The 15,075-nt window shown below is 41.4% G+C and overlaps 3 protein-coding genes across 3 annotated transcripts in view; 1 reads left to right on the forward strand and 2 right to left on the reverse strand.

Annotated features, from left to right (window-relative positions):
- Positions 1 to 15,075, reverse strand: part of piga (phosphatidylinositol glycan anchor biosynthesis, class A) — an 882,343-nt gene that overhangs the window by 600,778 nt on the left and 266,490 nt on the right. The gene's annotated exons all lie outside the window — the stretch shown is intronic.
- LOC307129066 (uncharacterized protein) overlaps positions 1 to 15,075 on the forward strand; it is a 538,951-nt gene that overhangs the window by 316,474 nt on the left and 207,402 nt on the right. The gene's annotated exons all lie outside the window — the stretch shown is intronic.
- On the reverse strand, positions 3,168 to 7,892 carry gpr183a (G protein-coupled receptor 183a). The gene is made up of 2 exons (XM_079822562.1): positions 7,601 to 7,892; positions 3,168 to 6,709 (listed from the first exon to the last, which is right to left on the reverse strand). The coding sequence occupies exon 2, from the start codon at positions 6,690 to 6,692 to the stop codon at positions 5,592 to 5,594; it is 1,101 nt and encodes a 366-aa protein (XP_079678688.1). The 5' UTR covers positions 6,693 to 6,709; positions 7,601 to 7,892; the 3' UTR covers positions 3,168 to 5,591.

Here is a 15,075-nt window from a genome sequence, read left to right on the forward strand (position 1 = left end):
TTAAAATCACAGAACAAATAGAAAAAGCTTTGGACCTGACCAAACAGAACACTTCTAGACTCAATTACTTTTGCTGGGGTCAACTGGCTATCTGAAAACAAATATTGTTGTCTATGCCATATTTTTCAGGCATAATTAATTATGAGAAACAAAAATTGTGAGGGGTGAACTAGCCCTTTAATAACTGCTTTTGTTTTTCAGTGACTAACCTGTGGTAAAAAAACCCACGCGAATGAAGTGTTCCAGCAGCGACATTCGGCCGGAAGTTTAATAGTGTGAGAGAAGATCCTTTAAAAACATCAACACCAAAACACTGTAATCTGTGTAGTACATTAATATTTTCCATCATTACTGTGAGTTTACCAAGTTCTCCATTGTGAACTGTTACCTCAAATAGTCGTACCAATGTGACACCTACACGGTACATTGACTGATTCATTCACCCTTTAAAACGCTGTCTGACATTTCCTCTGTTCGACAATTGCCCACATCAGGAAGTCACTAGTTTTAACTTCCCCATATGGGGATTACTGACACACGAAAACAGTATGTTAACATCTATAGTAGAAACCTTGGGATTTTTTGTGAAATTGTTGTGAAGGATTAGAGAAATGAACTTAAGGCCTGTGAAAAGAGGAACGTCTGTTTGGTCTCAGTGCACATAGTTGATTTTTTTTTTCAGTTCCTCCATATTAAAAAAAGGGGAAGGAAGACCTGCAGGTCCTATAAAGTACTATAGCAATAATATACTTTTTTTGTCAGTTACATAGCCTGTGCACAGATCTGTATGATTATTAGCATCATGAAGGAATCACAAAGAAAAGTAAAAACAGGGAATTAGGAAGCTTTTGTATAGGTTGACCTTAATTTCTGGATGCAGTTTTAGTAATTGAAAATATTTGAATATTTGAAGCCAAAAGGGGTAGGTTATGAAGCACTCTTACCATTATAAGTGTATCACTTGGATCCCTTTAACCTTGGGCAGTAAAATTGAATACGGTATATCAAATCTGATCAACGCAAATTAGACTCCCAACAGGCCTTATAAACTGAAAAATGTTCCTGAAGATATAAGTGAGACAACAATTTTATATTTAGTCTAAATGATTTCATATATGCCAGTGCCATACATAGTATTATGTTGATTCTAGAGAAGTGAATATTCTAGCTCTAGAGAAGTGACACCTGAATAATGACTTAATCTTGTTTTGTAGACTTGTATGGAAATAGGAGATGGAGACAGCAGTGTTGTAGTCAAGACCGGCCCATTAAAGTCTGAATCCAGGCTTAGACCTGAGAAGGTTGAGTCTGAGTCAAGACCAGTAATAGAACATGGTCCAGTCTGAGTCCAGATGCTTGTCCAAACATGGTCTTGGATTCGGACTTGAGGCCGAGTCTGGTCTCGACTCGAGCACTACAACACTGAAACACTTTAATCTGAGCTGTCATACATATGTAATACATAAAATGGCATATTTTTTATAAGTTGGCATGTTCCTGTAATCTTAAGATATAGAGGTAGATGGTAAACAGTAGGGGTGTGACAATTCACTTAGCTTACGAAACGAGATGATACACTATAATGAGTTCATGAGAACGAGACGACTCAGTTTTTAAGAAACCTTCAATGACGAAATATATGACCGGAAAAAATTCTTTATTCGACTGAAAGTCACAAAATGCAAAACAATGCTGGCGCATTTTGAAATGCTTTAACTAATCTAGTGCTGTCACAATTCATTGATTATTTTGACGATTAATCGAGTAATCCGATAATTTTTGTGGTAATAGTCTAAAAGACTAGACCAAAAAGAACAATAGTCTTTAAAATTATTTGAATTGCATATATAATAACAAAGGGGCAATAATAATTGGTTCAAAACAGGTATGAAATGTTAAAATATATGCTGTAATATACATAATAGAAACATATTCAACTTACTATAACACATGCCTGCACAGGGCGCCAAAGGCCTAGTGATTGTTGTTGTGGCACTTTACATCTTCAAATACTTGTTTAACTTGTTCACCCAAAAATTTAAATGACCCCATGATTGAATGCGGAAGGCGGTCCGCCTGAAGCTAGATATATGTGTTAAATATGGATATTCTTCTTACAAAAACCCATCGATTAGCTTCAGAAGGCTTTTAATAACCCCTGGAGCCGTGTGGATTGCTTTTATAATGGATGGATGCACTTTTTTGGTCTTCAAATTTTGGCCTGCCATTCACTGCCATTATAATGCTTGTAAGAGCCAGGACATTTTTTTTTATATAACTCAGATTTAATTTGTCTGAAAGAAGAATGTCATATATACCTAGGATGGCTTGAGGGTGAGTAAATCATGGGCTGATTTTCATTTTTGGGTGAACTATCCCTTTAACATTGGCCAAATAACATTTAATTCTTATGTCCACTTAAAGGGATAGTTCACCCAAAAATTTAAATTAGCCCATAATTTACTCACCCTCAAGTCATCCTAGGTGTATATGACATTCTTCTGTCAGACGAATAAAATCGGAGTTACATTACAAAAGTCCAGGCTAATCCAAGAATTGGAGTAATAGTGGCTCTGTTTTTGAAGTCCATAAAAAGTGCATCTGTCTGTCAAATAACGTGCTCCACGCGGCTCCGGGGTGTTAATAAAGGCCTTCTGAAGCGAATCGATGCGTTTGTGTAAGAAAAATATCCATATTTAAAACTTTATAAAGTAAACTTTCGGCTGACCGCCTTCCGTGGAAAAGTGTTGAATGTTGAAAGTGAAACTCAAGATGCGTACGTGACGTCATGACGAGCCTACCTGGTCGCGTTAGTCTTTCGATCGGCAGGGGAACTTTCAACAAATTTCCATAAATTGAACAAGGAAGGCTGTCGCCGAAAGTTTACTTTATAAAGTTTTAAATATGGATATTTTTCTTACACAAACGCATCGATTCGCTTCAGAAGGCCTTTATTAACACCCCGGAGCCGCGTGGAGCACGTTATTTGATGGGCAGATGCACTTTTTATGGACTTAAAAAACAGAGTAACTATTACTGCAATTCTAATGCTTGGATTAGCCTGGACTTTTGTAATATAACTCCGATTTTATTAGTCTGAAAGAAGAATGTCATATACACCTAGGATGACTTGAGGGTGAGTAAATTATGGGCTAATTTTCATTTTTGGGTGAACTATCCCTTTAATCTTTAATATTTGGCCACTTCTCAGCCACTGTAGCATTTCTTGAACAAGAACATGTGGACATCAAAACATGCAAACTCAGAGCAAGGGTTTACAATAAAACAAAGCGTGTCAGAGTTAATATGCGTATTGGAAACCCAAACAAACAGCAAGGTTTTGGCACAAACTCAACTCCGTCATGCTGATATTGCGAGACCGCTTTTACCGTTTATTGGAAATTGGTACGAGATCTTGTCACACTTCTAGTTAAACAGGTAATATAAATACAGCCATTATTAAACAAGCCAGAACCTCAGTGTAGATTACATAATATAAAACAGTTAGTCTGGATACTGCATTGAATATAACTTCATTATATAACTTCAATGCAATGTGTCTTTTGCGATCCCTGTAATGGTAATAATAAATCTCTTTGACAATTTCACATCATACTGTAAGGTTCAAAAAGAAATATGATATATTACTACCATGAAATTATTTGAAGGTTTAATATGATGTGGATAAACTTCTTAGCTAACTATAAGCTTCTAATCATGCACCAAATAATACCCTAAAAAGTACTTTCAGACAATTATTATTTGAGACTCGATAGTTGCTGTAATGAAATTATTGACAGACTTTTATACTGTTTCTGACATTGAATTTCTAGGCCTTCAGTGTAAATCTTTTTTTTTTTGATGTCCCCTTTCCTGTAAAAAGGACGTTTAAAGCAACATGACAACTTCCGTCCATTTTTGCAAAGTTAGGCTAACCACAATTCCTGCTGTTCTGCTTCTCTGGGGTCTTTGTCAAGACATCACATATTGGTCTTCAAACTTTTTCCTGTTTTTGTCTGTGGTGTCCCTGATTCAGTCTTTCACATCCCTTCTGAAGATGAACTATTTGGCCAGTTTTCAGACAAAGTATTCTGATGCAATCCAGAAACTAACCACTTTCTGTCAACTAACCAATCACAATAAGTCTGCAGTAAACATTTAGGCCTACAGCAATTGTACATTGTAGTGCCTTTCTGAAGGGCGGAAAAGTAACAATTTTAATTAGATTATTTAGGATAACAAGCAAATGAATCTCCCCGTGTCTCTCCCTGTTCATGTTGCTATCATGAACTTTACTTTTTGCTTTATGTCTCCCTCTTATGGCTCTTTGTTGTAATTGCACTGAATTCAAAATTTGCATGGCTTCAAGATCTTGGTTAAGAAGAAAATATTGAACCAGTCTCTGTGTGAATTTTACTTTGTCTCCAGGATAATTATCTGCTACATTTTTTATTTATTTATTTTGCTGTTGGCTACATGAGTTAAACATATTCTACATAGTTAAAAAGTCTGCTTTGCTGGCCCTGTGGTTAAAGATGGTTTAGCTGGAAACCGTCTGCCTAAAACCCAAGGGTTGGCCAGCTAGGACCAGCAGAACGATAGAATGTTTTTCCCTTATAAAAAGGCTTATAAAGATAGCATTCCTAAAAGAATAATAATAATAAACTAGGCTAGTGTAAGATTTAGTTTCACCAGGTTAAATTTCGTAACTCATCCCTTAACCAGTTTGATTGTTACATAAAGATTATTGCTTTGCCAAGAGCCACTGAAACGGAATGGTTGAAATAAAACATGTTTTTCTGATTTTGTTTTTGTTACTAGACTTTTTACTAGAACTGGGACAGTGATCTTTACCCTGTACACCCCCTTGTGGACCACAGATATACTGCATTGTGCTGTAGTAGGTACTTTTGACTGCAAATAATTATTACAGTTTTGGTCAAAATTAAATAACATTTAAATAATAATCGATTCATGTTGAATTTTGAAACAATCAGTATAGGCAAGTTCATGTGGTTTGTTGGTAGAGGTTGAGGTTTGTTATGATTGTTCTCTTCTATGAACTTTCTCAGCCCACACTACAATACTACTCGCTACTCTACTTCTCTTTAAACTCAGGTAAAAATCACAAAACTACCACATATAAAAGAAGAGACTTCAGTGAAAAAAGAGTAAATGACTCAGTGACTGATCGTAATGATGAAATATCTCTGAATGAATCAGTGATTGAATCGGAATCTATTTGTGACTGCAATCTTATTCTGTGGAATCAGATTTGAGTCACTGGGTTTACTGTTTCTTGGTACTTTACGAGTGCTGTAGCTCATCATTTCACTGCATGTGTTTTTGTCATCTCAACTCTTTTCTTTATTATCTAAAAGATCAATTAAAAAACTCCAGAACAAATTCTACCATGAACTAAGACAAATGTGCAATAATCTTTAAACGGCACAAAATATTAACTACCGACAGAGAACCAATCGCTTGAAATTTAAAAGAATCCAGAGGTAAGAAATTTGATGTGGTTTTAAGTCTCATACAGTCACTCAACTGCATTTCTTTTTCTTGTTCGTTCGAAAACGTTGCCATCATTAGTCACTCAGTAGCACACTGCTCCTCTCTTTCTGATTGCTTCTGGAGCTCATTAGGATTTTGTCGTTTGCAAACACGTCTTTGGAGGAGCCTTCAGGGGACGTCCTGACCACGCTTGAGAAGGACATGCTGACTTGTTTTCTGAGCAGTCTGAGTACCTTCTTCTTGTATCCTTTGCAGGCGAAGAAGTAGATGAAGGGGTCGAGGCACGAATTGAGATTCATCAGACAGACGGTGATGTGAAGGGAGATCTGAAAGTCATGCAGTTCTGAGCAGTCTGGCTCGTACCGCAGCTTTCTGATCATGTACTGCAGGAGGTCGATGTGATATGGACTGTAGCACACCACGAACACAAGAATGACGGTGCAAATCACGCCGATGGCTTTGCGACTGCGCCCCGACTTCTCTGTCAGTTTATTGGACTTGGCCAGGAGGCGGAGCTTGGAGCACAGGGCCGAATAGCATACCAGGATGGTGAGCACAGGGATGCCGAAGCCAAGCATCACGGCACCGATGAGCATGACAGGCAGGTTGTCGATTTTCTCGAAGTTGGGATACTCCATACATGTTATGTGACCACTTTGTTCTGTGTTTGTCATTGGCATTGACAGCAAAGGCAGTGTCTGCATCAACACCACGACCCAAACGGCCGCACAAATGTACCGCACCTTCTGAACCTTCCGGAAGCGGGAGAAGCGCAGCGGCAGCACCACTGCAATGAAACGGTCCACGCTCAAACAAGTCATGAAGTTGACCCCAGCGTACATGTTGATGTAGAACAGCAGCGCCACGGCCTTGCATAAACCCTCCCCCATTGGCCAGTGAAATCCCATAGCATAGTAAACCACACGCAAGGGCAGAGCGAACGAAAACAAGATGTCTGACACCACCAGGTTGGCTGAGTACAGAGTTGTGGAGTTGATTTTTTTTAAATTAGGCCAGATGACATGCAAGGCCAACACATTGCCCAGCAGTCCCACAATGCAAATCAGAGAATACATTGCTGGCAGGAAATAGTGTGCCCAACCACGATGGTCGTACAGGTTGGTACAGATGTCAGAGTCATTATGAGTTGAGTTTGTAGATGCTACCATCTCCATATGGTCAGTTATGAAATCTGAAGAAGAGAAAACCGATACATTACTACAGAACTGAGAAAACACAATCAATGATTGTATCAGGTTGCATGGTGTTGTTTCACTAAGGAAGTGCAACCCTTTTGGGTCCTTTTTTGTAACGGGCATATTGGCAGTCAAAGGAAACGGCACAAGCCACCTGCGGTTTTAAAGCAATCGCTCGCCTCTTTACGATGATGTTTTTATGAACGAGTCAATTTATTTTTACGTGTGTGTGTACGGAAGTTTGTGATTCCGCTGTGAATAGTAAGGAAGTTTTATGTCAATCATCATTGCTATTTCGAAGAATAGAGGTCCAGACGAGGGCCGTGCTCCATTGGAGCAGCAAAAGGTGTTTCCTGTCAGTCCTACAACTGCCCGAATTCGACAGCCTCACAAAGACCTTGACTGCAAGAAAAACATGTCTAGGTAGAAAACAATTCTCTGTAATGGGGTAATGGTTATTGTGTAATGGCTAGTATACTTCTGCAAATCCAATAGCTGCTTTTTGAAAGAGAGTGAGAGTAAATCAAAGGTTTGCTTTAAAAAATAATAAAAATTACCGGTATATGCTTTAGCATGTTGCAATACTTTTTCAATGTATAATGGCAACCTTGCGATTTAATCACACCTTGCAGTATGTTAATGCGTCAGAAGTAGGATCTTTTCATCCATGTGCCAGTACACTCAGTACTAGCATGCTCTGAAGCAACACCGCATACTAGAATGGATATTTCCGATTATGATCATGTGTATTCACATTTGGTTTTTACTTAAATTATGCAAGCTGAATTATATATTATAATTATATATAAATTTACATTTTTATATATACACACACACACACAGTCTGAATAATTCACAAAGATTATTATAAAAGCATATGTACTTACCAACACTTTCTTTTTCCCCAGTGTTTGTGCGTTTGTTTTGTCAAGTGGTCTGATCATGGCAGTGTCAAAACTGGCACCTCCTGGTCCGGCATTAACCACGTTTTCTAGCACACACCAACTGAGCGATGAAATACTGTTTCCAGCCTGCTTTTGTAACCATGACGACTGACATTATTTCCTGTATTGCTGATCAAGATCTGCCCCTTTTTTTTCTTTTTGCTCAGTTGTTCTCCTTCGAGTGAGGACCTCTCACTGTCACATGTTAATTGCCATCCCACACGTGTTCAACTGTGGTTTCAGAAAAAACTCATCAGGACCCACACGTTAATAATTTCCTTTGATTTTTAAAACTGTGAAGATTGAGACACAACTCTCAAGAACATCAATAGAGAAAAAAGAGAATGTTTTATATATATTATTACATTTATTAATGTATTTATTATATATATAAAACATTTTGTGGAAACATTTTTCCATCAGTTTAAATAAAATGTGTTAAATAATAACATGTGTTAAAATAACATGATTTGGTTTCTAAAATTGTGAAGATTGTGACAACTCTCAAGAACATCAATTGAGAAAAAAGAGAATTATATATGTGCATGTATTAATGAGCAGGAAAGAATCCGGCTTATTTTAGTATATAGTTTTATATGTGAATTGGAAATTAAAATGCTTTTTTCCATCAGTTTAGCAAAGATTTTTCCAGTTTGAAATAAAATGTTATTTTGATTCTTTATCATGCGGTTTGCAGCATTATTGGGTGTGCCAGCAGTTGTGAAAGTGCGCAGTTCTTCGTTCTATTGTTAGAAGTTGAAATTTACATCTACAAGCTTTTGAAAGACTTCCCTGTTTAGTTTGAAACATCCTATATGCACCTGTAGGCAAACGTTACAGCCACATAAAACATGATTTTGATTAATCGAAGAACACGAATGCCTGCTTTGTGGTTGTACTTAACTACAGTAGCTGGATCTGACAAGTAACATATTGCGTAAAGGTTGAGAATGCAGGTTGCATTCCATGATTTTGTTCTTCGCAACTTCCATTATCAAAAGAAACAATGTTTATGTCTTGTATATTCCTTAGTTTTGAGGATGTACGGTATATTCCATATGAGATTGAGGACAAAGACAAAACATTTTTATTTTTATTTTTAATTAATGGTGTTTCAAATACTTTCAGAGACTTTCTACTTTTAATAAACAGAAATTGAAAAGGTCATTTCCGGCTACTGGTTACTGCTGTCACCAACCATCCTAACTTTTGAGAGGATGTGGCTTTTGAGAAATCTTTCCATTTTCTGCTAAACACTCTTTAAATGTGCGCAATCAAAATTCGAAACCTTTGATCCATGTTACGCACGGACTGCACAGCTACAGCATATAAAGCAAGGACTAATTTATTCATGTGAGGTCACCTATTACTAGATCTGAACCATCAGTCTATTTTGTACATGTAATTAGACAGAACTATTTCAAAACAACTGAGATCCACAATGAACAGAGTCCTATTTTTTATCTTTGCATGTGACTTTATTATGCTTGATATTAGTGTTTGGGCACAAGGGCACGAAAGTCTCTAAAATATGTGTGCACTGCAAATATCACTGCATTCTAACTATGGAGATTTACAGATTTACTGTATTTAATGTCCAATTACAAAGAATCAAATCGAACAAAAATTTTACAAAATTTTTTGGTCTCACAGTCAAATTCTTAAAGGTGAGATGTTCGTTTCACTATTTAACACTGTTTTCTTTGACAAGTGTGTGATAAACAGGAAACCTGAAATAAATGGCGTCGGTTTCTGCTTTCTACAGATTGACCCCTGTTCCAGAAGCACTGTGACACTTGCCGCTTCTGCACACCCAAGGCGACAACTCAAAAACACATTTTTCAAATGTGTAAGCAATAACTTCTCACGTCAAGGGCACTGCATGTATAGCTGTTAGCTATTTCCCGATGATGTTTTTCATACATCTCAGGGTGGTTTTCACACCCACGGAGGCCTCCAAAACTCTCTTCAAATGTTGAACTTGTATGTCAATGACGTGTTGTTTTTATTCTTTTTTTGTGCATATTTTATTATTTTAGCTTTGTTTAGTTGACAAGATTGTTGTTTTGAACCCATCAATTGTTGGTCCATGAACCGCTTGAGCATGACTCTTCACCTTATATTATTGCTTAAAGATTACATTTGTCAAAGTGTGCTGTACAGCAAGTCACTGGATAAAACACATGGGTACATACATCACATTGTTATTCATGAGCTTGTGTCTGAGTCTGTGTCTAAATGGAAAAACAGGACACAGACTTGATGAGTCAAACACGTATGAAAAATCAGACGGAGTGTGTCTGCTTTACTATCAGAGGCGATTCTTTTAAAATAATGCAGACAGAGATTTGTTACTTTTAAAATCAGAGCCGATACTTTTATAATCATGCAGACATAGATTTGTTCCTAGATTCATATATATATAACAAAATGCCAATACAAATATTTTGTTATAAATTACTTGCTACAGTATTGTCATGACAATATCATTTGGGCCACAAACACCGCAGAGACCGGCAAAATGCCAGCTGAATTTGTACACTAGCACTTAAACAGAAGTTTCAGTATTGACTCATAGCAAAAGAGAGCTCTGTGTTTTGAGTGTCAGCAATGCACTTAAAGGTTTTGCCCAGACTTATAGTCACAGAATCGGTTTCATTTTAAAACACAATCGCCATTTAGTGAGATCTTTTAAAAAGATAATACAGACGATGACGATTATTTTCTTGAAATTCAATGCAGGTTGTACTGAAATGTGATACAAAGTATCTACTTTCATGATATCTGAGATAAAGGTTGCAATTGAGGCTGACTTTTTTCTTGTTGGTCAGGGACAACAGGGGAGGGCGGGGCACTTTTTGACTTTCTCAGTTTGTGTAAATTCACTTGGGGTTCAGAGTATTTATTTTTTTCCCTCAATAAAGGGCAAGTCTAGTTCAACTATGTGGTTTTGTTTCATTAATACAGTGTATACTTTTTTCTTGATTTACCCCGAAAGAATGGAAGTGAAATGTGACGACATGCCCCATAGGTGGGGTACATTGTAACATGACCATATGACAGCTTAAAATGTTATCTGATCTAATAGAAAAAATATACAAGACAAATGATAATTAATCATTTCTGAACATTGACTCAGTCTTTATTCACCTTTTTCCCATGGTTTCTCAATGGAATTTATAAAAGTATATAATAGAATATAATAGCGTAGTTCATTGTAACGCACTCAGTGTTACAAGGCACCCCACCTGCACAACTGGGATTTAAACCCGGCTTGTGTTTTCTGCTGGTAAGATCAGCATTAAAGAATCTCAATTGTTAAATAACAGATATAATATTAAAAATCAGATTTGTCTCATTTTAAATAAGCACAAAAAACAGAGAGGAAAAATTAAAAAAATTACTTTTGCTATGGTTAAATAAATGTTTATTGATATCTTCCAAAGATTTTTTAATTTTGGCGCACTTTTCTCTGTATGTACAGTGTTGATATGGCAACTGGTAAATACAAACGTTTCGTCATGATGGCATGTGTGGAAAGTTTTAAGTGTGTTACAACTAACCCTGCATTCACCCCTACTTGTGAGTTAAATATTGTTAAAAAGAGGAAATCCGTTTCAAACCCTGCTGAACAGCTTAAGGAAATAAATTATTTGCATAGTGGAAATGGTAAGATACATTTTTTTTTGTGTTTTTGAAATTGAAATCCTTTCTTCATAGCCTTACATCACAGTGTGTGGTGGATTTTGCTGTAGTCTGATATATCTTTCACTGACCTAATGAACAACAATGAGTTTGTGTTTACTCACCTTTTTGTCTGTTTTCTTGTTAAACACAAAATGGTTTAGTAGTTTCGTAACATTTTTGAGCTCAGTTAACTCAATTAACCTCATGTTCTTAGTTGGGAAAACGTCTCGGTTACGGATGTAACCCTCGTTCCCTGAGGAGGGAACGGAGACGTAACGTTAGTGACTAACGAATGGGGGTTTCGCTTAGAAGCCTATCATCTTCAAGCTTAGAGAAAACGCCCAATGGCGTGCCAATGCCATGGGGCATGCAGAATTTGCATACGTAACTCCGGCTCACCGTGTGAGTATAAAAGGAAGTACGTGGCAATATCGCATTATGTTACCTGCTTGAGGAGCCAAGACTGAACTCCTGCGTTCCAGGTAACACAACTGATGTGGCAACGGGACGTTACATCTCCGTTCCCTCCTCAGGAAACGAGGGTTACATCCGTAACCGAGACGTTCCCTTTTGTTCAGTCACTACGACGTAACGTTAGTGACTAACGAATGGGGGTCCCAATATAATCCCGCCACTCAGCTGTCTTCCAGTGCCCTGCGTAAGTGTGAGTACCCTGTCGTAAGACTAATACGGACGAAGGACTCCCACTTAACACAGGAATACCAAGGTACACTGGGAAGCATATCCCAGTGAGGGAATGCCAAGATGCCTACCCGTAGGGAGGACTTAAGAGTATACATATGACCCGCTAAGGGCTGCATATGGGAAAATTCTAGGGTACCAGACGAAGGTGGATTTTTAACCCTAGGGTGGCAGGGACATGCCAAGGGAAGAAACCCGCTTACGGTGAAAATACACGTGTGGGGGTCGCCGGAGGTGAACCATGCACACGGGGCACCTGGCCGGACACGAGGGTCTGGGCTCGCTAGAGGGCAGACACACAGGTATCAGCGTAAGCAGTGCTGGAGGGACTCAGGGCTCTCGGGGAGCTCTCCGGACATATCACACGTATCCAGTCCGGGGAGTGGAATGGCGAGCAAGCGAGGACACCTGAGCCTGGCCCATTACCGGCCCCTCGGGGGGGTGAGTACATAGTCGGACACTGGCTCCACTCGGAGATTGTAGAATCTGGCGAATGTGTTAGGTGTCGCCCAGCCTGCAGCTCTGCAGATGTCTGTTAGCGAGGCGCCATGGGCTAAAGCCCAAGAGGAGGCGACACTCCGAGTGGAGTGAGCCCGAACCCCAAGGGGACATGGTCGACCTTGCTGCTGGTAAGCCAAAACAATGGTGTCCACTATCCAGTGAGACAGCCTTTGCTTTGAGAGAGCACTTCCCTTCCGCTCTCCACCATAACAGACAAAGAGCTGGTCTGAGGTCCTGAAACACTGCGTCATGTCTACGTAGGCGCGGAGAGCGCGTACTGGACAGAGCAGTGCCAAGACTGGGTCTGCCCCCTCCACGGTAAGCGCTTGCAGGTTCACCACCTGGTCTTTGAACAGAGTGGTGGGAACCTTGGGCACATATCCAGGCCGGGGTCTCAGGATCACGTGAGAGTTAGCCGGCCCGAACTCCAGGCACGCTTCGTCAACCGAAAATGCCTGCAGGTCCCCGACCCTCTTGACGGAGGCCAATGCATTCAGCAGAGCATTCTTCATCGACAGGAACTTAATATCAACCGACCGCAAAGGCTCAAAGGGAGGCCTCTGCAGAGCACTTAAAACTATTGAGAGGTCCCAAGAGGGTACGAGAGGAGAGCGAGGAGGATTCAGTCTCCTCGCCCCCCTCAGGAACCTGATGATCAGGTCGTGCTGACTTACCTTTTTGTTCTCCAAGAGATCGTGGTGGGCAGATATTGCGGCCACATAAACTTTGAGGGTGGAGGGAGACAGGCTTCGCTCCAACCCCTCTTGGAGAAACGAGAGCACGGACCCGATCGGGCATTTCCAGGGGTCTTCTTGGCGAGAAGAGCACCAGGTGACGAAGAGGTTCCACTTCAACGCATAGGCATGCCGAGTGGACTCTGCCCTAGCGGAAGTGATGTTGGCTACCACCGTAGGTGGCAGGCCACTCAAACCTGCTGCGTCCCATCCAGGAGCCACACGTAGAGGTTCCACAGATCGGGATGCGGGTGCCATAGGGTGCCTCGTCTCTGAGTGAGGAGGTCCGGTCTCAGAGGAATAGACCAGGGAGGGGCTGTCGCAAGGAGTATGAGTTCGGGGAACCAGGTCCGGCCGTGCCAGTACGGGGCGACCAAAAGGACCTACTCCTTGTCCTCCCTGATCTTGCACAAGAGTTGTGCGAGTAGGCTCACTGGGGGAAAGCATACTTGCGTAGGCCCCGCGGCCAGCTGTGCGCCAGTGCATCCGTGCCGAGCATGCCCTCGGTCAGGGAATAGAACAGGCTGCAGGCAGTGGGAAGAGTCGTGGGAGACAAACAGATCTACCTGCGCGTCCCCGAACTGTTCCCAAATCAGCTGGACCGTCTGGGGATGGAGTCTCCATTCTCCTGGGAGAGGCCGAAACCGCGAGAGCTCGTCGGCTGCGAGGTTCAGGACTGCCGGAATATGGACAGCACGAAGGGACCTCAGGCGCTTCTGACTCCATAGAACGAGATGGCGGGCGAGTTGAGACATACGGCGGGAGCGTAGACCGCCCTGGTGGTTGATGTACGCTACTACGGCCGTGTTGTCTGTCCGGACAAGCACATGTTGACGCTTCAGCAACGCTAGGAAGCGGTGCAGGGTGAACCGTACTGCCAGCAACTCGAGGCAATTGACATGCAGAAGGCGCTGGGGTCCTGTCCAGGAGCCCACGGCTGCTTGTCCATTGCACATGGCACCCCAGCCCGTGGCAGAGGCATCCGTCGATACGACAACATACCTGGAAACTCGTTCTAAGGGCACACCGGCCTGTAGAAAACTGAGGTTCGACCACGGGGTGAGCGTCTGTAAGCAGACCCGGAGCGTGCCAGACTGCCATGCCCATCTCGGGACTCGATCGCGAAGCCAATGCTGAAGCGGTCTCATATGAAGCAATCCGAGCGGCGTCACCGCGGCTGCAGATACCATATGCCCCAGGAGCCTCTGAAATAGTTTCAGTGGAACCGCACTCTTGCTCTCGATTTGACGGAGGCAAGTCAGCAGAGACTGCGCGCGCTCGCTCGAAAGCTGCGCGCACATGGCGACCGAGTTGATGTCCATACCGAGAAAAGAGATCCTCTGCGCTGGGCAAAGTTTGCTCTTCTCCCAGTTGACCTGAAGGCCCAGACGGGCTAGGTGTTGGAGCACCCGATCTCTGTGTCCGCAAACCTGCTCTCGAGAGTGGCCCAGTATGAGCCAGTCGTCGAGGTAGTTCAGGATGCGAACCCTGTGCTGCCGTAGGGGCGCAAGGGCTGCCTCTGCAATCTTCATAAAGACGCGAGGGGACCGAGATAGCCCGAATGGGAGGACCGCGTACTGATATGCCCGCCCCTCGAAAGCAAACCTTAGGAACGGTCTGTGTCGAGGAAGGATGGAGACATGGAAGTAGGCGTCCTTCAGGTCGATCGCTGCAAACCAATCGTGAGGACGAACGCATTTGAAAAGGCGTTTCGCAGTCAAAATCTTGAACGGAAGCCGGTGAAGGGATCGGTTCAAGATGCGAAGGTCCAGGATTGGTCGTAACCCACCGGTT

The sequence above is a fragment of the Gobio gobio genome (assembly GCF_949357685.1).
Source record: "Gobio gobio genome assembly, chromosome: 7".
Classification (NCBI taxonomy): Eukaryota; Metazoa; Chordata; class Actinopteri; order Cypriniformes; family Gobionidae; genus Gobio; species Gobio gobio.

Coding starts and splice junctions, on each gene's coding strand:
- gpr183a (XM_079822562.1), bottom strand. CDS start 6,692: ATGGAGATGGTAGCATCTACAAACTCAACTCATAATGACTCTGACATC.